The 26635-nt window shown below is 41.4% G+C and overlaps 2 protein-coding genes across 5 annotated transcripts in view; both read left to right on the top strand.

The window, feature by feature from the left end:
• Positions 1-22673, top strand: part of fam184a (family with sequence similarity 184 member A) — a 69915-nt gene extending 47242 nt beyond the window's left edge. Inside the window, exons 15-21 of one of the 3 annotated variants that reach the window (XM_034528176.1) lie at positions 3185-3369; positions 6478-6624; positions 15669-15786; positions 15975-16079; positions 17385-17477; positions 17532-17641; positions 22538-22673. In XM_034528176.1, the coding sequence (XP_034384067.1) occupies positions 3185-3369; positions 6478-6624; positions 15669-15786; positions 15975-16079; positions 17385-17477; positions 17532-17641; positions 22538-22619 (840 nt within the window). In that variant the 3' untranslated portion in view covers positions 22620-22673. The remainder of the gene's footprint in view (positions 1-3184; positions 3370-6477; positions 6625-15668; positions 15787-15974; positions 16080-17384; positions 17478-17531; positions 17642-22537) is intronic. The other 2 variants (XM_034528177.1, XM_034528179.1) reach the window with 2 other exon arrangements.
• A 1828-nt stretch (positions 22674-24501) lies between these two features.
• On the top strand, positions 24502-26419 carry ptrhd1 (peptidyl-tRNA hydrolase domain containing 1). Of its 2 annotated transcripts, none has more exons than XM_034528181.1 (2): positions 24502-24793; positions 25426-26419. In XM_034528181.1, the coding sequence occupies exons 1-2, from the start codon at positions 24543-24545 to the stop codon at positions 25535-25537; spliced, it is 363 nt and encodes a 120-aa protein (XP_034384072.1). In that variant the 5' UTR covers positions 24502-24542; the 3' UTR covers positions 25538-26419. The 2 variants fall into 2 exon arrangements, with proteins under 2 accessions (XP_034384072.1, XP_034384071.1); XM_034528180.1 differs by having other exon boundaries at positions 24505-24752.
• Positions 26420-26635: the final 216 nt, after the last annotated feature.

Genomic DNA, 26635 nt, shown 5'->3' with positions numbered 1-26635 from the left:
TATTATACCTGATATTAACATGTATTAATCTCCGGTAACTTTAAAGCCTCTAAAATCATATTTATATGACTGAATTATTAATTTAGCTGAAATAATGCAGAGGAGGTGGCGGTGCTCGTGTCGGCCCTGAGTGGTGTCTGCTGTCTCCCTCTGAGCCTCAACAGCCTCCAATGAGAAGGCAGAGTGGACTGTTAAGTAGCTCGAGAGGCAAAACCCAGGGCAGAAAAGTCCACTAAGCCCCCACCCACTTCAAATACAGAAATGTTGAATATGAACTAACCAAAACTGCTCTTATTTTGACAGAACATGTATGATTTATTTATTTATGTCTGACTCCATCATTCACACTGAGTAAGATTGAGAATATACATTTTTACACTGGACCAAGTTCAAGCCACTGGATTGTTTATTCTGCTGTTAAGGCCAGATAACTTTCATTCTGGGAAATAAATCATTTTGTAGAAAGTCTTTTATTCAACATGCATATCTGCAGTCGACCTGACTGATGCCTGAATGTTCACTTTGTTGAACTCACAAAGTTGTGATTGTTTTCAAACACGTATCTCTCTTAAAAATGGCTTATTTATCCAAGATGATGCATAAGATGTGGAAATGGCAATGAAAATGCTCACGCACAAATTCACTTTTCTCATGATTTATAGAGGAGGCCTATCCTGATTTTCAAAAAAATTGGGTCTCCAGAAAAAATGGTCTGAGGACACACTGGTGTTGACAGTGCATCACTATAATTGCCCATTAAAACAAAGGATAACAATCACAAACTTAATGTAATAAAAGTTTCACAATAATGATATTCTATAAAGAAGCAGTTAATTATATAATATTCTTTCTGTCAGACTGGATGGATGATACCGACCAAGAAATGCCCACCCGTCATCTTTAATACATTTTTCCATTTTCAGTAAGATTCAGGAGATTCGGCCGGCTAATGTCCTCGTCTGATGAATGTTTAAAGAACCTATTTATTTTTCAAGGACTTAAAAATGGGAAAATAGAGAGGGCGGCCGGCAGAAACAGATGGTGCACATTTACTCCTTTATTAAATCAAGTTCTTCGGCATGGAGGGGGGGGGAGTGAGAGACACGTTAAGAGTGAGAGACACGGTGTGAGAAGAATGTGAACATCAAACAGATGAATCCGCTGTAATTTGCAAAATAAAAAACTCCCTACACAATAAATACTTCAAATCCTTCTGAATGCCGCTAAATGTATTTTCGATCTTCTTTGTTCCTTTCATAATTTTTCTTCCCCTTCCTGTTGGTTTGTTGTGGGGGGGGGGGGGGGGCTTGCCTTTGTGCCTCCTGTCTCTCTTCATAATGAAAACGGGAGTTTGACGGGATGGAGAGTGAAATGAGTAAATGAGTCATTAAAAGATTAATCTGCCCTGTCCCCATTGCGTTTAATTACGCCGCAAGGTTTATGGACAGCAAAGAATCTGCCAATGACATTAAAATTAAGATGTTGAGGGAGACTCAGATGGAGACAGATAGTGAGGCAGCAGGTTGTGACCATGGGCCGATTATACTAGATTATGGCTTTTGGATATATGAACACAGCCCTTGGAATAAATTGTGATAAAGTGGGCTGAGTTTTTTTTTTTTTACCCCCTCAAAGTGGGGAATCATTAGTGAGCAATAACTTGACAATATTTAATCTGATTCTGGTGGAGTTAAGTGGCCCTCTTCTGGGAGTCTTCAGCTCATGGCTTCGCCTCTTCATTCAAGTCTCTAATCATAATGATCAATTTGGCAAACAAGGCTGTCGCTGCTCCCCATCAGAAAGTGGGTTTTAACACCAAACTTGGCAGCTTTGCGTGTTGCTGGCTGGTAGATCCTAATGGTAAGACGCAGCTGTTTTGATCTTTGTGATTTCATTTGAATTATATAAACAAAAGTTCTGGCACAGCAACAACTAAATAATCGTACTTGCTGGTGCATCGGATCAGAATCTCTATATTACCATCAGTTCAGCCCTTGGACTCAGTGCTGTTATCTTAAAGCATAAGGGTGGCCCCGAGCCCCACTGGGCCCTGCTGAAGATATACATCTTTAAAAAAAAAAAGTCCCATATGTCGAGTTTAATCTTTCAAAGAATGCTCAGTAATGTCCTAAAGCGGGTGCTTGCAGTCCAATGCTGCAACGAAAACACCATTTTTAAAGCAGGCTTTAGAAGTAGCGAGTCACATCCTTGTTTATCTGGATTCATAAGGCAGGTTACGTGTCTGATGGAACCGACGCATTGTTCCATGATAAGTCATGACGTCATGAGCTGTGCTGGTGTTGATTGAAATTGACATCTTGAGAATGAAATCAAATGTTTTTTGACACGCAAGTTTGTTTTACAGGATACAACGCTCCCTCTTTACACATGACTTACCCTCTATGTATAACTTAGTTTCTATCGAACTCGTTTCTAAAGAGCCCCTTAAGTAATAAAGTCAAGTGCCGTGGATATTGTAATTCATATAGGAACCATTCAGGGTAACAGCAAGTGGCGAGAGTCTACACATTGGTAATTATGTTTCCAATTCATTATTGGACAGTGAGTAATAATCGTTGTTACCATTCACTATCAGTTCATACACAGATTATTGTTCACTTTGGTTAACATTGCAAGATATGACATTTAGCAATGGCTCTCTCTTAATACCCTTCTAGGTTGATATAGTTCATAATACCAGTTTAGACAAAAGTCACTGTACACTGTTCACCCAGTAAAATCAACCAGAACAGCCTTGCACTCAATCCCAGTTTTTGAAGCTTTTCATATTCAGATGTCGATTCAATTCTACAATGTCACAAAGACAGTGTACACATATTCAGTCTCCAAGGTCTCATCTATTTAGTTTATGCTCATGGTAGTTTTGCCTCATTGAAATGACTTGAAAATGTTTGGGTTTAAAAGGTTTAATATTCCTCACAATACTTTGAGCATTAATATGTTATACTATCCGCCATTGTTACCACAGTGTTACCAAAGAGAGACGGTGCCTCTCAGTTCATGTAAAGATGGAAAAAATGAGAAAGGTGAATTGCTGTGTCCTTGAATGTTCCTGTTGTTGTGAAGAAGTAATTAAAAAAACATGAGTGGACAAATAACACTGTGGGATATCAACTCATTAAACCCTGAAAATGAACTCAGATTTCTTCCTTCCCCTTCGCAGGAGCGTGAGCTGTTGGGCCGGATCACGGAGCTGCAGGAGGAGGTCTCCAGGAGGAAGAACCACATCGCTCAGCTGGACCACCAGATCCACACACTCAACGAAAATATCAGCACTCTGACTAAAGAGCTGGAGCTCAAGGGCAAGGAGGTGCTCAAGATCCGCAGCGAAGCCAATCAGCAGATCAGGTATGACTCAGCACTCGGAGCACGACTGAAACATACTGTGACGGAAGCCTTGGTTCAGACTAAAACTAGATCACGCTCATTTTGTTTTATATACAGTATGTCAAGTTGAAGTTATTGCAATTGAAAGTACAGATAGGTGCGTTTATGTGCCATCATTTATATTAGAAAATGTACTACCAACTCTTCATATCCTTTTTAAAAAACAGCACAAACAATGTTATCCATGTCTGAAACAAGATGCATCTTTTTTTCTGTGTGTCAGATTTAGTGTCTGAAGTATTCATGTATTACTAGACCAGTGTGCTCACAATGCAGTGTATCGTCATACGCTGTAACCTGGCAACAGGGTGCTGAGCATTTCCCCCCTCTGTATTCAGAGTGGTGGGTCTTGAGTTCCCTATTTTGAGCAAGTATGAAATGGTGGTGTTTTTAGGTTCTATGATGCCAATTTTAAGCCTGATTAATCAGTTTGGTTGAGTTAAATAATTAAATATTGCAATGTAGAATGTATCAGTTTCTAGTCGACGATACAAGATCGGCCAATTAACTATCTTTCTGCTTTTTCCTGCTCCAAATTATTTGTATTATATCAACCTTTGAAAATCCACTATCGACTGACCTCTAGTATCTTTTTGTTGAATACATTTTTTTAGTTTTAAGTTGATTTTAGTTCCGTTAAAAAATGACTTCATCATTCTGGGAAAAACTCGTATTCGCTCTCGGCCCGAAAGTTAGATGAGAAGATTGACACCACTCTCGTGTTTGTACCTCGAGTACAGAGCAGGAGCTCAGAGGCGTTTACCTTAGCTTAGCATAAAGACTGGAAGTGCTGGCTTTGCTGTATCTGAAGTTTTAAAACACCACTTCCGAACACCTCTAATTGTTTTGCCGCAGAGGAAGTCAATGGAAAGACGAGAAGATTAAACGCAAATCAAATTGTATGTATAACGAAACAAACGAATGTATGTCGAGAGGCTTTGTGAATCTGGTTCATATTCTTCGAGAGATAAGAGAAGAATTAAATGAGAATGGAGGGAAGTAACATAAAAAGGTTCCTGGTGAGTCGCTAGCGAGCTTCCTGCTGTTGGCTGCTCGGGGCAAATCAACACGCTTGGGACAAACGCTCCGGCAGTCAAATTCTACCGAATGACGCGAGGTGACAACTTGCTACGCTTTCTGTCCGAACACACCGTGAAGCTCACTTGTGTGTTCTCTTTCCAGGATTCATAGAACCGAGTTACATCCGTAACTCTCAAACTGTGGGCAGAGCCCCCTCCGTTCAGTCTTTATGCTAAGCTAAGCTAGTCACCTCCTGGATCCAGATCTATATATTAGCCTACAGGCATAAGAGTGATATCCGTCTTCTCTTCTCGCTTTCGGGAAAGAAACTACGGTTGAATGATTATTATAAGGTGAAGCCGTACCGAGTAGCAACATTATCACATGAACATTAATAAGGCAATATCCTTGACATTTCAGGAAAGCGTTGTTCAAAAACACAGAAATGCCCACACTCAACTCTTAACCTCCGTAATCATGTTGCTGAATTTGACTTAGTCGCATGATGACAGTTTCTGCAACCGTACTCTGCTCCAGTCCTCATGAAAGCACAGCGAGATGAAAGAGAGGAAAAGAAAAGCCGACCAGGCAAATCTCTCTCTCTCTCTCTCTCTCTCTCTCTCTCTCTCTCGACCAGTGTCAGGAGTTATTGATTAGTGTGAAGGTTATTTAGGGTGAAAGCAAAGTGGAATCCATAATCATGTTGTTCCCTGCAGCATGTTATGAATTTGTTTAAGTATGGCTAATGTGGCCCAGCTACTCATTAGAGTCAATCATAGACTTATATGTTTTGTGTGTGTGTGTGTGTGTGTGTGTGTGTGTGTGTGTGTGTGTGTGTGTGTGTGTGTGTGTGTGTGTGTGTGTGTGTGTGTGTGTGTGTGTGTGTGTGTGTGTGTGTGTGTGTGTGTGTGTGTGTGTGTGTGTGTGTGTTTGAAGACTTTTCTACACGTGTTTTTGTTTGATGACTGCTCCCATGGTGCTTCCTTCTCAATGGTTACTTCATGTGTTGCTAGACGCTTTCTCTCTCTCTCTCTCTCCCCCTCTCTGCTGGCAGGCCCATGCACCACACATTTCTCCCCTCCGTTACGTAACTCCCCATCTGAATCCTGGTCACAGGGATAAAAATAGGCTGATAAATAAATAAATAAAGAGGAAGCAGGGAGAGATAAGATGTGCAGCCCTCGGGGAGAGTTGGCCCAGTCAGAGTGAGAGGCAGACAGACATCCTCCTTCATCCCTCACATCCCTTTCATCAGCCTCTTTTTTTCATGCTCATTTAATTATTATCGTCTTTTATTCCCATGTCCCATCCTCCTCCTCTTTCTTTACCTCCTTTCCTCTCAGAGCAAAACCCTCTACATGTGCAAACTGAACATTTATGATAAGTGGAGAATTGAGTACACACGTTCTGTGCATTATGTTGTACATCGTGTTGTACATCAGTAAGTGTCATACCATACTTTTTCATATTATCTTATAGTGCTCTGCCGATATTTTGCGTATTTCTATTATAATGACATTGGTAGGGAGTTTTCATGCCGTCTAATTTCTTCTGTGCATCTATCTCCCTTTTTTAATCTCACCAACAGTTTCTCTGTGGAACGATACATTATGTCCGTTTCTCTTGGTAGAGACAGACGCAGAGAGGAGAGGCTGCACGTCCTGATTAAGTCTTGTAGGGAAATTTCCCCCAATTTAAAAAAACAAAAAAAACCTTGTTATTCCTGAGCCACCATGGGAGTTTTAACATGCTTTACTCTGGCTTAACGCTTGAATTGTGACTGTTACTGGTGTGGCTTCATTCAAACAGCTGCATGAAAAGGAAGAATGGTTTTGTTTGTGGCACGACAGCAGATTATTTGCCACTCTATATTTCACTCAATAGAGTCTTCACACAGCTACATTTCATAAATCTGTAAAACAAGCACATCATGCAACGCTGTCCAGTTAATTGAACGAACAGTGTATAACTTATTAAAAATGAGGTGCACCTAGACCAGCGACACTGAGTGACACTTAACATCTGCGTCCATGCTTCTCTTTCCTTCAGGGCTCATGAACAAGAGTTGACGAAGAGGCACGAGAGAGAGCTCGCCGAAATGAACGCCATCCACAGCAGAGAGACGCAGAACATGCTGTCAGACTTCAACAAAGCCCAGGAAGTGCTCAAGGACAAGATCTCCGCCCTTCAGATACTGTATGTACACACCGTAAACACACTTGTGTGCATGTGTGGTCTTCAGATCGCTGTGCAGCGATGGAGGCACAGAGGAATCCCACTTCAGCACTTCCTAATTCATGATTGCTGTGTGCGCAGCGCCAACCCATTCGTCCTAGATAATGTAATTGAGTGTTGTCAGGTACCAAATGGAGGTTTAAAGCAACAGAAGAATAAAACATGATGCATTCACATCTGCCTCTTAACTCTTTTTATCTTCCAGATGATCAAATGTGGGACAAAGTCGTCACACATTGTGCTTTTTCTTTTTTTCGCCACATAATAATCTACGCAAACACTGCATCGTAGAAATCAGGGCATACGTGAACACACACGAGCAGAACGCATCCATGCAGACTGTCTTTTTTATTTTATTTTTGCAATGCGTCGAAATTGTGATGAATTGAATTCTTCACGGCTAATCATAACGCTCGTGTCATACGTTATGAACAGCTGCTGCAAGCCCGGCGGTGCGCGGCCAAACTAGCTGGCCGTGAAAAGCAGCAGCGAGAGAGAGATTTATCGCTGCGCCCCTCGATCTGTACCTGAGTCGCAGTCTTCTGGAAACAATGTGTTTCCATTTGCAGAACAAAGAGAAGAAAAAAAAAAAAAGATTAAAAAAATGTCACCATGAAATTCGAAGGTTTAAGAAGGAAGGAACACGAATGTGTATGTTCTTCTTGCCTCGTGCTCCTGAATCCATATTCATGAGGTGTAATGTTTCTTTATGATGTGTTTTTCAGAACACGCGGTTCTGCAGTGTTTGATTTTCCAAACTCTTTCCGCACTTGTTTGACAAGTTTGTGTTTTTCAGAAGACTGATTCTAACTTTATACACAATTTATAAATTAAAAGCTTAAATTCTAAATCATTAAGCATGACATTAAAAAAAAATTGCTTTTAAAAAATGCACCCAATTGAATTGCGGCTATTGTCAGTGTTGTTGCCAGAGTACTGAGGTCAAACACTGAAAAGTAAGTGTCACCCAACACCATAACAACAAAAATAAATGTAACTGTTGTCCCCAAATTCCATTTCAAAGCATCTGTCAGGAAGCCCTTGACTGGAGGCGCTGTATCCCCCTCTTCAAAGCCACCATTTACTTTCCAGAACATGGGACTTGCTGGCCTACCGCTGTCTCCACCGGTTAGTTTGTTTGTGTTATTGTGGGATCTTCGTATCCGAACGTCCACCGCAGAACGTCGCTTCTGTGCCGTTACTCCTGTCTGCTTCTCCGAACTGGGAGTTACTGTATTATACATGTGTCAACGTCATCATGCAGACACCGCGACAGGTCACGTGAGGACATTTTGCTTTTTGGAGGGCTCAGTAAAAAAACATTTTGACGCCAAGACATAGGTGCAGAATTTGAATGTTTGGATTTCAATGCGTTGCCCTCGATGGACTGGCGGCCTGTCCAGGGTGTCCCCTGCCTTCGCCCTATGTCAGCTGGGATAGGCTCCAGCGCCCCCGCGACCCTAATGAGGATAAGCGGTATTGAAAATGGATGGATGGATGGATTTCAATGCGTATAGAACACCACTTGTAAGCTACAGAATGAGATTAAAAAAAACAAAAAAACCTCAAAATAATTAAATAATGGACCCGTCTTTTAAACCCCGCTCCCCAAATTGTCAGACATGACGTTGGTGTAATCAGTTGTAGGTTACGGCTGAATCAGCTCCAATGTTCTGAGTATTGATTAGACTGGTTGGCGTGTCTGATTTGCTTCATTGCCACAACTATGGCATCAAAAGCTCTCCTTTAAACCTCATCACTTAAGTAATGGAATAAATGTTGGATGCTAATGGTTGCCTTAGACACACATCAAATATCCTCAGGTGTAGACCTTGCAGGGATCAAAGACGACTTCTATACACATGAAATAAAGATCGAGGACATTTAGCTCAGCGAGTAGTGATGGCTTCTCTTTCTTTTTTTTACTGAATATGAAGCGGGGAATTTATATTATTGATGACATGCAGTGAGGAAGTCGGAACGCGTGGAGCACATGCTGCAGTGTATTGATAGCATGTTGAGGTTAAGAGAAGAAGAGTGTGGATGAGATGTGACCTGGATGACTGCAGGTGAAGACAGTGATTTGCAGCAGAGGATGGATGGAGGAAAAAACTAAACAAAGGGAGTCAAAGGTACACTTTGCTGGTGGGCAGTGGAGGACGTCGAGTCGTGAGGGAAATTAACCAAACGTCAAGAGAAAGCTATACAGAGATAGACGGAAGACAACAGATACACAACTGAGTGAGATAAAGAAAGAAAAAGCCATATGGAAAAGTGTGTGTGTGTGTGTGTGTGTGTGTGTGTGTGTGTGTGTGTGTGTGTGTGTGTGTGTGTGTGTGTATGTGTGTGTGTGTGTGTGTGTGTGTGTGTGTGTGTGTCAGGAGACGTGCAGTGAGCTAACATCCTCTTTCAGAGCTGACCTCCTTTTAGTTTGTCAGCTGAGAGCAAAGCGCCACCTACTGGACTAAAGAGGATGTGCATCTAAAGAGAGCACGTTGGTTGGCCGTTATTACATACAATTGTCAGTGCACACACAGCAATGCACGAGATCTATTGATTAAGAGGGCGGGACGTACAATGCAAGGATAATTGGACAAATGCTGACTCAATGAAGCTCTAAAAAACAAAAAACAAATCCACAAAATGTGACAGGAAAGGTCACAAATCCCTTGGCTTATGCAGCACACCTCATCCTAGAGTGCAGATCTCTGTCAGGTGTGTCTGCAGCCAATGAACTGTGTATCAGGTTCTCAGCATGTTCTCCACTCACACAACAGATCTCTCATCTTAACCTACGCAGCTGTCAGCTCTGCAGTTCACTTTGTAAAGCTTTGTGTTGACTGTTTAAATCTTTCTGTGAACAGGAACTGTCCGTCCTGCTGTGTATTTAGTTGTGTTCGCCGGTAGCTCCGTTAGGCCCGTTGGCCTCGTCGGCTCGCTCTGCTCCTACCGACATGAGATGACGTGCTCCTTTTAGCCCTCAGTTCAGTTTGTCATTTGCTGAGCGATAGTTATACATGCATGCATACATATATACATACATACTACATACATGCATACATACTACATACATGCATACATACTACATACTACATGCATACATACATATATACATACATACTACATACATGCATACATACTACATGCATACATGCATACATACTACATGCATACATACATAAATACATACATACATACATACTACATACTACATACATATATACATACATACTACATACATACATACATACATACATACTACATACATGTATACATACATACATACATACATACTACATACATACATACATACATACATACTACATACTACATGCATACATACATATATACATACATACTACATAAATACATACATACATACATACTACATACATACATACATACATACATACTACATACATACATACATGCATGCATACATACATTCATGCATGCATGCAAGTATATATGCATATATATACATACATACTACATACATACATACTACATTCATGCATACATGCATGCATACATACATTCATGCATGCAAGTATGTATGTATGCATACATATATACATACATACTACATTCATGCATACATGCATGCATATATACATTCATGCATCCATGCAAGTATATATGCATATATATACATACATACTACATACATACATACTACATTCATGCATACATGCATGCATACATACATTCATGCATGCAAGTATGTATGTATGCATACATATATACATACATACATACATACTACATACTACATGCATACATACATACATACTACATACATACACACATACATACTACACATACATACTACACATACATACATACATACATACATACTACATACATGCATGCATGTATGTATGTATGCATGAACTCACATAATCATGCATTGTCCTACCAAGCCACATCAAGAGAGGAGTAATTTATAATCCATAGCAGAAACAAGAAAAAGTGTGAATCACTGCATCCACGAGAGGGCCAGCAGATTAGCCATGGACAGACAGACACACACACACACACACACACACACACACACACAGGGCCAAGTACATCATTGCCTGGCAGAGATTAAAATATAAAATGATGCCTAGTTTTACTTTTCAGTCAAGCTATTGCTTACTAAAGATAACACAAATTTTTCAACGTCCACTAACTAGCTTGTTAAGGACATTTCAACCGTAATTCAAAGTCTTTATCAGAGAATGGAGTTACATTGCAGATGGACGCGCTGATATTTTTATCTTGTTGGTCGTTATGGTTTCTTAACCGTAATTTCTCAACCATGTTAGGTTAAAGATGAGTATTTTCCATCTTTCTCTCATTGAGAAGGCAATGCAGTCGGTTGGTTGGTCAGTTCACCACTTTTCTCCAAACTGAAATATGGCAACAACTATTGGATATTTTTTTTAAACATTCATGGTCTCCAGGGGATGAAACTTTGATGACTTTTAATCTAGTACCACCATGAGACCATTGACCCTAATGGTTGAGGTGGAAATGTCTTGACAGATATTATATGGATTGTCATGAAATTGGGTTCAGACATTCATGTCTCCCTTTGCACGAATCGCAATAACTGTGTTCACTTAACTTCTCAGGTCGCACCATCATCAAGTTACAGTCTTTTACAGTGAATTAAGTTTACAGACGAAACATAATCTACTTCCTGTGTTGTTTTGACCAGTTATCTGGGACAAATGTACTTTATCGGTCAGCAGTTAGTTTTTTTCTGGCTGTTTCCTCACTTTACCCACAAAGGAGGCATTTCTGTGGCTGTCCTCAGAGATAATCCACCGACTTCTGTCTAATTAACTAAAACACAGATCTATCTTAACCACAAGCCTTGTCCTCTCCCTCCTAATTAATCACCGTCCCTCACTCCAAATCATTCTCGCTAAACACCCACTGAGAATGCTCCACCATCTCATGAATATTTAAATATGTTGTCCTACGTCTGTGCCTTATTGATTCTGTGGGAGTTGAAAAAGCATGTCTGTGTGTTACAGTTAGAGATGCAGTTAGTTGGTCATGTCACATCAGCGATGGTGTCAAATCATACATCCAGACACCTGAAACATAATTACAGTTTGATGACAGTTCTGAAATCTGTGCGTAAAGTATGTTACGGTGCAGGTAACCGCCGCAACAATGCATTTGCTTCCACGCTACACAAACCAGTTAGATGAGAAAAGACAGTCGATGCCAAGCAACACTCAGGAGACCTCTTTCTTCTCAAATGGAGCAGACAGCAAAGTCCATTAGCTGAAATTCATCATGACAAAGAAAGTGACGGAGGATGTGTTTATGTAGCTTAATGTCCCACCGCACAAATCATCACACATCACTTTTAAAGGATGTAGCTGTCTCTGGCATGTGTAGATAATACTGTGCTGCTTTCGCAGTCTTTATACAGACCGTACACTATTGTTGAAGTTGTTGACATACGCTTTTAAAGCATTATATTAACTTTCTGTCCTGTATTTGCTAATCGTCTTCCTTTGTCTTTCACCATTATTTCCTATGATAATCATCCCCTTAAGTGATCATGCATAATGAGTCTTCTAATACAAGAAAACAAATGACTTAGCAATGGACAGTTGCTAAATCGCTATTGTCCATTATTGATTATATCCGGACACCTCAAGTCAGTTAATCAAAGTGAAAATCTTCACACAAAATGTATGCTTGTTTTAAGTCGTGGTTATAGGTTCTTGCCTAACCACTGAAAGTGTCTTTACAGTTAGGTCCTGGAGAATTCTTAAATATAACATGCAGTACAGTGAGTTTGCTCATTTTAGCTGCAGCAGCAGCAATGAGAGGAAATTACACAGCACGGCCAGAAGGTAGGGAAGATAAGTGAAACACTTTAATTCCAACACTTCCTCTTGACCATCAGTCATGTCAGTTTGGGGTTTCATTAAAGTCCAGAGCAGTGGAGACTCCAAATCGTCATCTTATCACAGACACCACCTTCACCAATGAATATACTACTCCCAGAGAAACCACGTCTTGGTTCAGCTTTACGACTGACGAGTTTAGACTGGAGTGTCTGTTCAGCATGCAGTGGATACATGTGGAAGTATCCCGCCCTGCAGGTTTTATTGACGGAAACCGGTTTGATGGCTTGTATATAAGCCGAGCAACAGCAGGTGCATCTGTCCAAACCCTGAAAATATTCTCTTCATGTGCTCATAGACAGAAATACCCCAAAATATGACAAACGCCATGGGTGACACCGGACTCCCTGACACTCTGGCTGGTTGAGACACAGGGTCTTCCTGCCCAGTGAAGGGTTGCTGATGCTGCGGCAGTCAGGCGTAAAATAGCTGGACACCAAACATTTGGCCTCGGTGTGCTCCTGCCCAGAGGAAATTGTGTTCAACCAGCCGGTGGTAAATAACAATATAATAATAATATACAATATTTGGATCCGATCATGAAAGGTATTATTTGTCTCAGAGGAGTTGACAACAAAAAAAAGCCTCAGATTGTGCTGTCAGATTAAAGGCCAAAGTCACTGTGAAGGTCAATTCCATCGAAACTTCAGTAGCACATCACTTACAGGCGCTTAGTGTCCTGGTGTGTCAGAGGATCGGTGGTTCGATCCCCGACACCTAACCCCAACATTGCTCCCGTAGCTGAGCCTATGGTGTGTGAATGTTAGTTAGTCCTGATGGCTCCTCCCATCAATGTGTGCATGGGTGTGAATGGGTGAATGAAGTCATGTAGTCTTAAAGCGTTTTGAGTGGTTGGAAGACTAGAAAAGGGCTGTACAAGTGCAGATTCATTACCATTTACCATTTACAGGGTCATTGCACATGGATTGTTCCTGACACCATGTGACTGATGTTCAGTGTTCTGTAGCAGTGGTCTGTAGCTTTTACTGGCAATTGCAAGGGGATGCATTCTTTTTTAAAGCTTTTTCCAGACACCCATCTCCCCCCCCCCCCCCCCCCACCCCACACACACACACACACACACACACACATTTCTGATGTTGAGGCTTTCAGTTTGTCTCAACTGCCCATCAAGGGGTCTCGGGCCGCAGAAAATGTCCAACCACACAGGAGCAACGCCATGAATCGTCTATCAGAGGAGCACAGACGCGGACGGGCAGCAGACGGTATATTTGGTGTAAAGTGCAGATCAGTATGCATCAGTATCACTGAGCGGTGGCTGCTCCTGTACGGCGCTGGACAGACCGCGGCTTATCAGGAAGACAAGCTGCCACGATGCTCGGCCTTTAACCAGAGTGTGACTTCACGCTGTGGCGTAAATGTCACAGAGACACCCCTCAGCCGCTTGGGCTGTGGCAGTGTGGGAAGTGAAAGGCGGTTTAGCTCACTGTCACACAAGGAATTGGTAAAACCAGAAATAGGTCTACAGCTGAACATGCAGGGAAACGGCTCCGCAGGCCGCCCTAAAACAAAAGGACTGTTTCAGGCTTCGTTTTCCAGTGTTTTGTGTTTTACTGCAACTTCAATTTAAATTTGACATATTTTTAGCATCCTCCAAATTGTCCGTTGCATTTTTACCACAACTAGAAATTATTTTATTATAATTATGAACCGTGGTGCTCAGTACACTAAGGTTGAGGCAATGATGTGATATAAAGAAGTGATGTGACTTACAGTACATCACAGCTTGAATATTGGTAACATTTAAAAGGCACCTTTCAAAGTGCATAAGTTAAACACTGCGTGCAGCTGTCGACAAAATGGACAACAGTGTCATCTATGATTGTTTGTCGCTTCAAGAACCAGCCATTCGGCCATTCTTTAGCATTTGGCATGTTTGGGGAAATGTCACAGTCAAGTGATGATTTCTCTGAGGAGCCGGTAAGAAAATAACAAAAACCCATTATAAAAAAAAAACGTCTTTTTGAAAGTTCTCATAACTCACAGAACAAAAACAACCTCCGGCGAAACAGTCGATTTTTCCCCCACTTGAACCTACAAACCCCTTGAATGGTTTTTGTAATGAGAGGAGAAGAGGAAGGGAAGAAACCGGGGACAATTACTGCTTTATTGATCAAAAGCTAATGAAAAAGTAAAGCCTGTTCCCTCCCTGTAGTACATGCCTTTTATTCCCTTACCTCGGAAATGGTTTCATCTAATACACACACACACACACACACACACAGCAAAATGCAAGATCTAACAAGTTCACCTGGCTCGTACCCGTTTTATGTTGTTGCATCTTTTGCACTGATGAGACTGCACACAGCACCGTGGTCTTTCCCTCAGGAGGAAGCTGTGAGTCAGTGTCTTACAGTAGTGGTGGAAGAAGTATTCAGATCCTTTACTTGAGGAGAAGTACAAATACCACACTGTGAAAATGCTCCTGCATTCAAAATCTTACTGCAGTAAAAGTATATGCACGTAATCAGCAAAATATACTAAAAGTATGAAAAGTAAAAGTCCTCATTGTGCGGTGAAAAGTTCATGTTCATGTTTATTGTGCTGTCGACGTGTCGGGTCTTTTCTCTACTGTTGGCGAGTATGATCATGATTTGGAGTGATCATCACATGTTCTTAAAAAGTCAACTTCTCAGTTCAGAGAAACAGGCCTGTTTTCAGCTGATCCAAGACGCTTTATGAAGAGTTTATTTAGCTTAGGAAGTTGGAGAATGTTCTCAATACACAAAGGGCATACTTCATCTTTCAGTTTTTTACAAACATTCATATTTGGAGTGTGACGGCAAATGTTACCTTGAATAGATTACAGGGGCTACCTTTTTTCTTTCTTTATTTTTACATATTTTCACCGGGCAGTAAGAGGTATGAACTATTAAAATATGAAAAGTAAGATAAATATAGTGCAGTGGAAAACGTGCATCTGAGTCGAAGTATAAACCTCCAACTTGTACTTAACGACACTCCTTAAAGTAAATGTACTTCCACCACTGCGAATGCGTGTGCGTCGAGGCCCGGATGGAGTGCAGTGGGTCTCTGGTGCAGAACATCTCTGTTTGTGTCTCACAGGCTGGAGGGAACAGAGGACAAGTTCAGGAACAGGGAGAGTCGCCACGAGGATCTGCAGGTCATCGCTGAGCTGAGGGACATGGTGTCTGAGAGAGAATCTCTGGTCAAGAAACTGGTGGTAGGTAACCGCTGACGAGGCCGCGCGTGTGCGCTGCAGGAGGAGGTGTGACGAGGGGAGTCCTCCGACTCCTGCTTATTTTTAGCTTTCAGATTTTGTTTTTGACAGACTGGATGTACACGACTCCTTTCCACCGTCCCCCGGGTCTTAACGTCGGCTAACGTGGTCTTTGTTTCCCCCTCCTGCAGGACGATAAGAAGTTCTACCAGCTGGAGCTGGTCAACAGGGAGACCAACTTCAACAAAGTGTTCAACGCTAGTCCTAACGTAGGAGTCATCAACCCGCTCATTAAGGTAGGCCTTGCTGTCATGTAACACACCACACACACCACACACACCACACACACACACACACACACACACACACACACACAGGGGCCCTCTCACGAGCCTGCTATATCTCAGCACATGGCAAAGATGATATCCACTCCATCTCATTTTCATATCCATCAGTGCCGATGGATCAGAGGAACAATCGGAGCCAGTGTTTTTACAACAGGTGCGGTTGCATTGTGACAAGCGTAGTCATTTACAAACATTATTCGATCGCGCTGGAACAAATGAGACCATTTTAAGGAGACTGTCGGGCTTTACCTGAGGGGGTTGTTTTACAGCAAAAGACACAATTATGGCGTTCCAGTGGCCGTGTACAACAAACGGCAGATGATAAAAGAGTGAAAATCAATTTTAACAAGTTTATTTTTTCCCGGCGCAAACAAAGTCGTCAAGGACGGTGAAAGAGGAGAGGAAGCGAAGCCATGACGAGGAAACGTGGTGTTTTTTCTTTTAGCACCGCAGGTATGAAAAGGAGGCCAATAGTCTCCCAAGGTCTCATTTCTTTACAGCAATTAAACTAAGGTGTCACAGTTCAAGAGCGGGGTCTAAAAAGTCAATGCACCGCCAAAATATTACACTGGACTCACCAGATTTGAATATTTCTGTTTGTTGAAGTGAATCTCTTGAAGTTAAATGTCCCATCGCTGATAATTAGGACAATCTGTTTTCAGGGCTTTTACTGCTTCCGGCGCTCCTGGAGAACATCTCATTGAGTTTAATGGTCCCCACCGCATGATCAGTATATAACTGTTGACACCATCTCTCAGGTTTCCTATAACGTCCAGTATTTTCGTTCCTGTCACATGTATTTTTTTCCCCCCCACATATCTGTATATGTGTATGTTGTGTGTTCACCGTTTTTTCCACCCGATTCGATTGTTCTCCCTGACTCTTTTTCCTCCAGCTCTCCTTTGCTTTCCAAGCCATTTGTTAGTGTGAGATGTTTTCTGCTTCGACACATCTCTCCTCATCCGAACTTCCATTCTGCTCAGAGCGAATGCTGCTTTTAAGACCGAGCGATGCCGGTCTTCAGATTGATCCATTCACTCTGCTTTCGATCAATCTTTAAGTAGGATCGAGTTAGCACGCTGCTCTCTTCCTGTCTCTCTCCCTGGATGGACTGTTTCGACCTCCGGGGCTCTCCCTGTACTCCATTTCCCCTCCATTTCTTCTTATCCGTACCTCTTATTTTCTTTCCAACTTCCCTGTTGCTCCCTTTTTTGACCCCCGTGCCCCCTCCTTTTCTTTTTTTTGTCTGTGTAGCAAAAGAAAAAGAATGAGAAAACAGCAGCCAGCAGATTCAGCAGCTCTCCTAATGTCAGGGCTCTGGAGGCAGCAGGTATGGGCGTGGGCGTGGCAGGTTCAGGAAGTGGGCAGCCCCCACTGCCCCCACCCCCGCCCCCAGCCCAGCCCAGCCGCCTAGAGCCCCTCCCCAACTCCCCCCTCCACCACCTTGAACTCAACTCCAACAAACCTCTTCCCCCGCCGACCCCTCCCACCGAACCCAAGAAATTCATGAGGTGAGACCTTTTCAGCCCCGACGGGCAGCGGCTGGTCAATCCACGCATCAATCATCCAATCACAGGCCGCAGTTTAATTGAAAAACCCTGCTGGTTAAAGTGGCTAAAGCACTTTTGATGAGTCGACTCATAGCCTGAGTGGAACCCTGAATGTAGAAGCTGTACTTTAAGGCCTAAGAAAAACCCACCAGGACTGCTGAAAAGAAACAGCGGGACAATAACTGGTGTTTTACATTTCCATCCTTTCCTGCCTTTTCATAAACCATAAGGAGCATGAAATCATTGTCATCACGAGCTGCCGGGTGTAAAACAGAAGCTTTCAAAGCGCTCTAATGTTTTTGACTTTTCGCTAACCGCCAGCGTTAGACAAGCGCAGCTTCAATTTCGCCGGCTTAACTGATAACTGTTTTATCAGAGAGCTAACTACGCTAACATTAGCACGATGAGTTGGTTGAAAACAGTTGAAAACAGTTGAAAACAGTTGAAAACAGTTGAAAACAGTTGAAAACGGTTGAAAACGGTCGAAAACGGTCGTCTCTGGACGACTTTATCCTGTTTGTTTTCAAACACAACCTGCAAAAGGATCTTAAGTACACACTTGACTGCTACATCCATGACATTGTGCTAACGCTAACATGTCCAAGGCAAAAGGGGGTTCCTGTATTACAGTGGGGAACGAGTCACACCTACTATTGGTAAGATCTGACTGTAGTTTGGCTTAAATAAATAAAAATAAAATGAATATTTAGAAAGAACATAAAAGCTCAGGTGTCCCGACCGAAGCGTCAAAGAATGGCCTTGGAATGCAAAAGGGGCATGTTTTTATTTTTCTGTCCTTTCCACGTTGTCCGTCAGTCTCAACATGTTTACTGTGTGCATGAACAACACGTTTGTTTTTCTGTTCGGGAAGTTATCAAACTTGCTGTTGGTTTCTGTTTTTTTTTGTTTAATAACGTGTCATTTTGCAATTTGTCATCCTCTCGTCTTCATTTAAATTTCAGCATGCACTTTTTTTTTTCTCCTCAACTCGGGATGGCATTTTGTACAGAGTAAATAAAACTATTTTGCTATTCGAGTTCATAACAAAGTAGATATTGTCTTCGGCCATCGTGGACTGGTCCCCTCAGTGTGTGTGGTGGTGTTTAATTTTGTTTAACAGCATCACTTCTCGACTCTCCGGTCCGATGAATGCTTCTTGATGATTGTGATTGGTCACCATGGTGTGAACTCTGACTGTGTGTGTGTGTGTGTGTGTGTGTGTGTGTGTGTGTGTGTGTGTGTGTGTGTGTGTGTGTGTGTGTTTTGCAAAAGCTTTGGGACAAACCTGTTATTATGGGTAGGCAGCAGCGCACACACACACACACACATACACAAGATGACAGTATGAGGTCAGATATTATAGATCTGCTTTGAGATGTTTTCAGACTCCATTAAACAGTTCGTCTCTCCTCACCCTCCACGCTCTTTGTTCTTGACAAACACTTGCAGTTGATCTCTCCGCCGACTTCAACGCTTGGCGGCAATTTGTAAATCTGAACCCTTTAAATCGTCGGGTCTTTTACGTATTTATAGCTTAAAGAGACTTTTATGAGACAACAAACCTCGTCTAAGGGAACTTTTAACGTGAATCCGAATAGGAATATTCCAGTTGTTTCTCAATGCTAAATAGCAGAAGTGGAGATATGAAGTATTTTCAAATCCAAAGGCTCAGGTCCAAGTGAAGTCACGAGTTATTGGCATTAAAGTCCAAGTCTTAAGTCATGTACACACCTCTGCTAAATAGGGATCCAAATGACTGTGCAATTAGTATTTAGAAGGACTGGTGCAGTAAAGGTGGGAAACACATTGATTTCATGTGCAGAAAATCCATGTTGCTGCTTAGTTTTTTGTTCTGTGACGTACACAAATATCCAAACGCTGCATGTAAAGCTCAATTTGTCCCACACTTTTAGTCTATTAGGACTAATGACAACATCATTACAGCTAGATGTGGGGAGGAAAGCAATGTAGGCAGACTGTGTATTGTGGTCAGTGTGGTTTATACAAACATGGTCCCTGCAGTCCTCACTTGTGCTCCATTTAAACTCTAGTTATTGAATTCAATTGAATTCAGTTTATTTTGTATAGCCCAATATCACAAATTACGAATTTTCCTCAGAGGGCTTTACAATCTGTACACATACGACATCCCTGTCCCAGGACCTCACATCGGATCAGGAAGATCTCCCGAATAATAGAGAAAACCCTTTCACAGGGAAAAAAGGGAAGAAACCTTCATTATACACTCTCTTAAGTGATAGAAAGCCTATGGAGAAATCTTCATTTAAAAGTCAGCTTTAAAGTCCAACTGAAACATGTTTGGTCAAACAGTGACGGAGCACACCGGCGTCTAACCAGCTGACGTGGCAGCCAGCGAGCCATCCAGCCAGCACGCGGTGCTCTTTTCCTCAGCGGATGTTTGTCTGGTGGCTCGTGGGCTAACTTGGATTGTTGTGTGGCTCGGCGTGACCTCTGCCTGTGACCTCTGCCTGTGACCTCTGCCTGTGACAGGACGCTGACCCCACTGCTTTGATTAGCTGTATCGAAACCAGGTCTCAATCTACGTCGACGGATACCGGAGCGGTGTTCTGCCCAATTACTGCGAAACCCTAAATGTCTCCCTTATTTTGGTGTCTGATTGAGGACGTGTGATTTACAGAGCAGAAGGGAATCCTGTGACAGAAAAAGAAAAAAGGCACGTGGTTTGATTTCAGTTGGAATTTGAATGCTGAACTGTTATTGCAAATGATATGGCAATCCATGGGTTTTATTTGGAGAGGATTGGTCAGGATGATACAAAAATAGCATTTGTTGTCCTGTCCTGATCCTGATGTGGCTGTTGTGCCAGACATTTGCGATGACAGTAATCATCCCTCTCATCTTATTGCTTCTTCCTCACTGATTCTCCACCTCATCCTCTGCCAATCTCTTTGCATGTCCTCTCCATCGCATTTCCTTCCCCGTGTGACCCACATCAAGACATCCCTGCTCGCTATTTAATTTGCTCCCCCTCTCTTTTCCCATTGCCCGTCTACCTACAAATGATCTCCCAAAAAAAAAAAATATTTGATTGATAAATATATATGCCCACACATAGCAGATAACAAAGTTATGCTCTTCCTCATGTGTAATCCCAATTTTTGTGTTCATAGTCTTTTTTTTGTTTTTACTGTAGACATCTTTAATATTTTATGCACTTGTTTGAACCTTAATCTTTTTTTTAATGAACACTTTAAAAGTTTTGTCACGACCCAACTCTCCCTCACAGATCAATGAGGTTTCATTTGACTTTGCTCCGTCCTCTTGGCCACTCCCTGTTGTCAGCAGACGGTTGATCGTGATCACAAATGATCAAGACGTCACGATTGCTACGTGATAGTGTTTAATAGGGGGAATGCTGTATGCAAATGCATATATTACAATTAATATTTGATGGCCTTAAAACAGAATCCTTTGAGTCTGACTTGTGACCATGCACAGTATAAACATCATGTATCATGCTGCACAAACACAAGGGAAGCCTTCTGGGAAGTAATTGACTTTCAAGCTTAAGAAACAAAAACAACAACAACACAAAAATAAATCACACCCACTCCCAAACCTTTAATATTACCCCGGGGTTATGGGACTGTTTGTTTAACAAGAAGCCATTTAAGAAAGCACAGAGAGCTCCAATACGTGCTTGTTTTGATAGATGCAAACACAAATTAGTTTGAACTTTGGGGAACAACAAAGACGTGAGCCAGGAAGTAGCTACAGCTTCATCTGGTCTCGCAGATACCATCAATGATATGACAAAATAATTTATATATGATGTCTGGGAGAGGTTGTGCGTTTATACTGCATCACAGGTACACACAGAGTCATGCTAAAGTACTCCTATAAGCCCATGGCTGTGGTAGAGGAAGTATTCAGATCCTTTACTGAAGTAAAAGTACTAATACCACACTTTGAAATGGTCTCTGTTGTAAGTGACGGTCTTGCTGTAAAAATGTTACCTCAGTAAAAGTATGTTAGTATAAGCATGACAATGTACCTAAACTATGAAAGTTATAAAAAAGTTCCCTGTGTTAATATCATACTATCATGCTATCATACTATCATATATTATATAATGAAAGTGTTATTACTTAATGCAATAATGATAAAGCAGGATCCTGCCATTGTAATTGGTTGAGGTGGAACTATTAACGAATGATTAGTTTCATTTTTAATCGATCTGCTGATTATTACTTTATTTGATTTTTAAATAATCAGAAAATAGTGATAAATGTGGTCTCAACTACTCAAAGCCCAAAGTGATGCCCTCACAACAGTCCAAACCTCAACATTATTAGTACATAAGTACATTTGCTATTAATTACTAAAAACAGTTACAATAAGTATATAAATATATCTATATCTATCTATATATAAGTTCATAAGTAATATGTAGTATGGAATTGGGACACAGCAGGTGTTTCTCTCCTTGGCTGAAGCTCAATAAATCTGTGCTGCCCCCTTGTGGACAGAACGGTGGATTGCACCTTCATTCAAACCACCTTTAAACCTCCAGATCAGTGTTATCGGATGGTGTTATTGCTGTATGTGTGTGCCAGGCTAAATCAAAACAGCAGAGCAGTTCAATTCTGGGTTTAATTCACATGCATTGAGCGACAAAAACAACAACAACAACAACAACAACAACACAAAAAGAGACGAGGTCTAGTAATACAGTAAAGTATTCTGACACGGCTGCGTCCTTCAGTGTGTAAGTCTTTGCTGAATCCGCCGCTGACTTGTCTTTTCTCCTCCTGTCTTTTCTTTCGTTGTCGTGGTGACTTGATGTCCTCTGTCTCGCGCTCCCCCGCCGTGAAGCCCTCCTGAAACGAAGGACTCGTCCATCGAGTCCCCGGACGCGCAGCGTCAGGAGTGGTTCGCTCAATACTTCTCCTTCTGATCGGCCACGAAGCTGCAGACGCAAGGATTCAGCATGCCGGACAAACCTAAAGAACGAAACAAACAAAAAAGACGAAGACAAAAAAAGAGAAAAAATGTTTTAAACTATTTGTTTTTTTATTGCATTGAGAAACAAATGTTTTTTTTTGTGTGTGTGGGGGGGGGGGGTCAATTCACTTTGGGTTCTGTCAACTGGAGCTGTTGCTGGTGGAGACGTCCGGATTGTTGACTGAGGTGAAGCCGCATTTAACCCGTCAAACGTCATCTTTCTGGTCTGATTTGATTGTTTGATTATCTCTGATTGTTTCACTGTGGACGAGTTCCTCTTAGTGCAGTGACGATGATCATCAGTATGTTCGATGTTTATTTGATTTCTTAACTAACTTATTTTGCGGTTTCTCGGAACTAGGAAATAAACGAGTGATGCATTTTCATGCTGCTAATTGCCATTGTTGGACTACAGTAAGAAATATATCTATATAAAGAAATAAACGGTAGGTTATTGTGCGCTCTCTCTCTCTCTCTCTCTCTCTCTGTCTGTACGTGGGCCCACTGCATACAGTATCTTAGACTAGGAGCGCTGATCTAAGACCAGCTTGCCTCCTCATTTAAACGGGACCTGATCCTAGATCAGTTACACTTCTCTGACATGCTCCATGAATACAGGCTCTGATTTTAGGACGTCACCATCATGGCAAGTTTGTAACAGCTGCATAGCAGATTTTGGTAGAATATTAAAAACCTGTTTGTATGGTTGTCTGTCTCAACACAGATATAATGATGTCTCACCAATTTTAAAAACAAAAATAGCATATTTTATATTTATATTATAATGTGTATGCTTAATAAATAATTATTGTGACATTTACTTGTGTGCGTTTGTCATTTATTTGGACGAAGCTCCGGTTTAAATTTCATTTATTTTCGAGGGATTTTAACCTGTAAATCTGAACGCTCTCAAATCCATAACTCGCAGCTTCTCTTTTGTCTTCAACAAACTTCCATTCCTCTTCCGGCTGAGTCATCTGTTAAAAGAGCTATAGCCACTGTCCATTCGCAGTAATACAAAACTACAAGACAGGACACTGAGCCCCCCTGTTCCCAAATATTTGAGTGAGTAAATCTCTCTCCGGGTTGATTGCAGTGATAGGGTTTCTCTCAGACGTCCTAATATATATGTATGTGTTTATATATATATATATATATATATATATATATATATATATATATATATATATATATAATGTGTTTATATATATATATATATATACATACAGTGGTATGAAAAAGTTTGGGCACCCCTGATCATTTTCAAGATTTTCCTTTATGTATCATTGGTTGTTCAGAACAGCAATTTCAATTAAATATATCGTGTGTGTGTGTGTGTGTGTGTGTGTGTGTGTGTGTGTGTGTGTGTGTGTGTGTGTGTGTGTGTGTGTGTGTATATATATATATATATATATATATATATATATATATATATATATATATATATATAAAGATGATGAGACTCCCAGAACAAAATAAAAGACAGAAGGGAAGCATGGATGAAGAAGAAGAACCAGTCGAAGGAAAGGAGAAGAAAGGCTTCACCCAGCTGTTTAAAACATGTCATCGACTAAGTGGGTTGTTTATGTCCTAACTCTGTTTTGAATTGTTGTTGTTTTTCTATTTTCATTTGAGAGCAGACATAAAGGAAACTGGAACAGGAGTTGTTTACTATATTTTCCAAACGTTTAAAGAGAATATAAATGTTTCTCGACACTAGGAGACCGCAGTTTACTTGCTCTGTTTTTAACATGAAGTTAATAAAGCTACCAGCAGAGGGCAGTCACGTTTTAATATCGTTTAATAATAAAACGACACATCGGCTGAACCGGAAGATAAACATACCTTGACTCTGGGTCGGTTTCTGTTTCTAAAAATGGCGGCCACGGGAGCCGGGTCTCCGAGCCGCTTGGTCCAGTATGTGGTCGTCCGGTCGGATCTGGTCCACAAGCTGTCCTGGCCCCTGGGGGCCGTGATAACTCAGGCCTGCCACGCCGCTACCGCCGCCATCCACCTTCACTACGGGGACCCGGACACCCAGCAGTACCTCGCGGACCTGGACTCCATGCACAAAGTGGTGCTGGGGGTGAGCCGGACTCTACGGTTATGTCGTGTATCACAATACATGTAATAACGCATTAAAACCCTCCTGGTTAGCTGTAGAGTAAAACAACAAATCTATAAAATGGTCAATTTCACAATGTTTAAGTTAACTTAGCTAGCGTTATAAAAGAGTTCCTCAATTGTACCAATATACTGTCTGATCGATAACACGAGTGCCCAATTTAAAAGCGACTCCTTAAGAATATATCATGGTATTTATTGGCCTTCTTGCTCGTATAATTGTGCCAATGAGGAAAGAAATTATTAAATGTTTAGTATTTCTCCACACAAGGCTGTCATCACGTATCTAATTGTAATGTCAGAGCAACTCAATATTGGATAAAGATATTGAATATGGGTTGTTATTTAGAGTTGATTTAATTCGAATTATATACATGTAATGTATAATGTATTATAAGATGACCCCCCCCCCATAATAGATCCCAGCCAATAGGACAAAGTCCTATTTTACTGATGCAACTACTGAATAATTACTGGAATAAAGAAAATTAGTCGATGTCCTATGTCCTTCAGAGGTTTAAATATCAAACCTTATTTGCTCACATGGAGCACTGCAATGTGAAGTAATGGCCATCGTTGAACTGTCTGGAATAGCCTGGCTTACTCTGCGTGTCTGTAATTGTTTTGTTCTCCAGGCCCCAGACGAGGCTGCCCTCTCCAGTCTATCGGACAGTCTTGCACAGGCCGGTGTGGCCCACAAGCTTTGGGTCGAACAACCAGAGAACATCCCCACCTGCTTGGCTCTGAAGCCCTGTCCAAAGGAGGCGGTGCAGCCGCTGCTGCGCAAGTTCAAACTCTTCAAATGACTGCCTTCAAAGGCATCGGCCAGCTGTGCACGACCGTGCACGTCAGTCACCAATTTCATCTTTTAAAAGGAGAACATCTAAAAAAGTTGTTCTCTTCATCTCAGCGAATCCAAACGCCTGTAATGTCCAAGATTAAAGTCGGGGAAATATGAAGTTATTTTCTGCATTACTTTGTTCAGGTGGTGAGGGGGGGAAAAACACAAAGGAAGAATTTGTTTTTGCAATTATGTTAATAAAGCAATTAATAGGCAATAATCTAGTAAATGGGGTGTAAATATACTAATGTAAAACAAAAAGATGAATTTTACTTTAAAAAAACAAAACAAATATAGTTACAAAAATAGTTGCACATTTCCCGAGTGGTTTAAGTCTAAGTCTGTAACGTGACCGCTTAAACACTCAGCACACCTTCACAGGAATCCTGTCTACCATCTTAGTACATGTTACACAAAGACCGGCACAAATAATAAAGTCGGAGTACCAAACATGAACAGTTTAAGTAGGAACAGTCTATTGCAGCTGCAACATGACATTCCTAAATGTGTGGATCTGTGTTTTAAGGAGGATTACTCCATGTTTACACTGTGTGGCTGCTCAGTACATACATGCAGTGACACATACAAGCTTATCGAGCATCAAGTCTGTAATGCAGGTCGTGACCTCGAACGCATCTCCTGGAATACAGTCAGTACTGAACTGTTTTACCTCTGAAATGGAATCTCCAGTTTTCTTTTGACAAGATGATTATGTGTCAAAACTATTATTACCATACAATTTATGAGTGTTTTCAAAGGGGGTAATAAAAAAAAGGTGTTTCAACTGACGTTCGTTCCAACCTTTCCAATCATCTTCTGTACAGGGGAACTGCCCTCTGCATTCCTCTGTCTATAAAGTAGTTATTCTTTTCACGATGAAGGAAAAATCACAGCAGCTACTAATGAAGTGTCGCCTTTAACTGATTTTAATTCAGTGACTGACGTGTAATAAGGTTGTAACTGTCACGCTCTTGGGGCGCGATTCACATTTCGTTTGTCCCTCT

Source organism: Cyclopterus lumpus, chromosome 24 (assembly GCF_009769545.1).
Source record: "Cyclopterus lumpus isolate fCycLum1 chromosome 24, fCycLum1.pri, whole genome shotgun sequence".
NCBI lineage: Eukaryota > Metazoa > Chordata > Actinopteri > Perciformes > Cyclopteridae > Cyclopterus > Cyclopterus lumpus.
This window is presented reverse-complemented; position numbering and strand designations above follow the sequence as displayed.

What these genes read in the sequence shown, in the direction of transcription:
- ptrhd1 (XM_034528180.1), top strand. Translation starts at nt 24,543, where the DNA reads ATGGCGGCCACGGGAGCCGGGTCTCCGAGCCGCTTGGTCCAGTATGTG. An exon ending in TGCACAAAGTGGTGCTGGGG is followed by an intron (nt 24,753 to 25,425) that starts GTGAGCCGGACT and finishes TTTGTTCTCCAG; the next exon opens with GCCCCAGACGAGGCTGCCCT.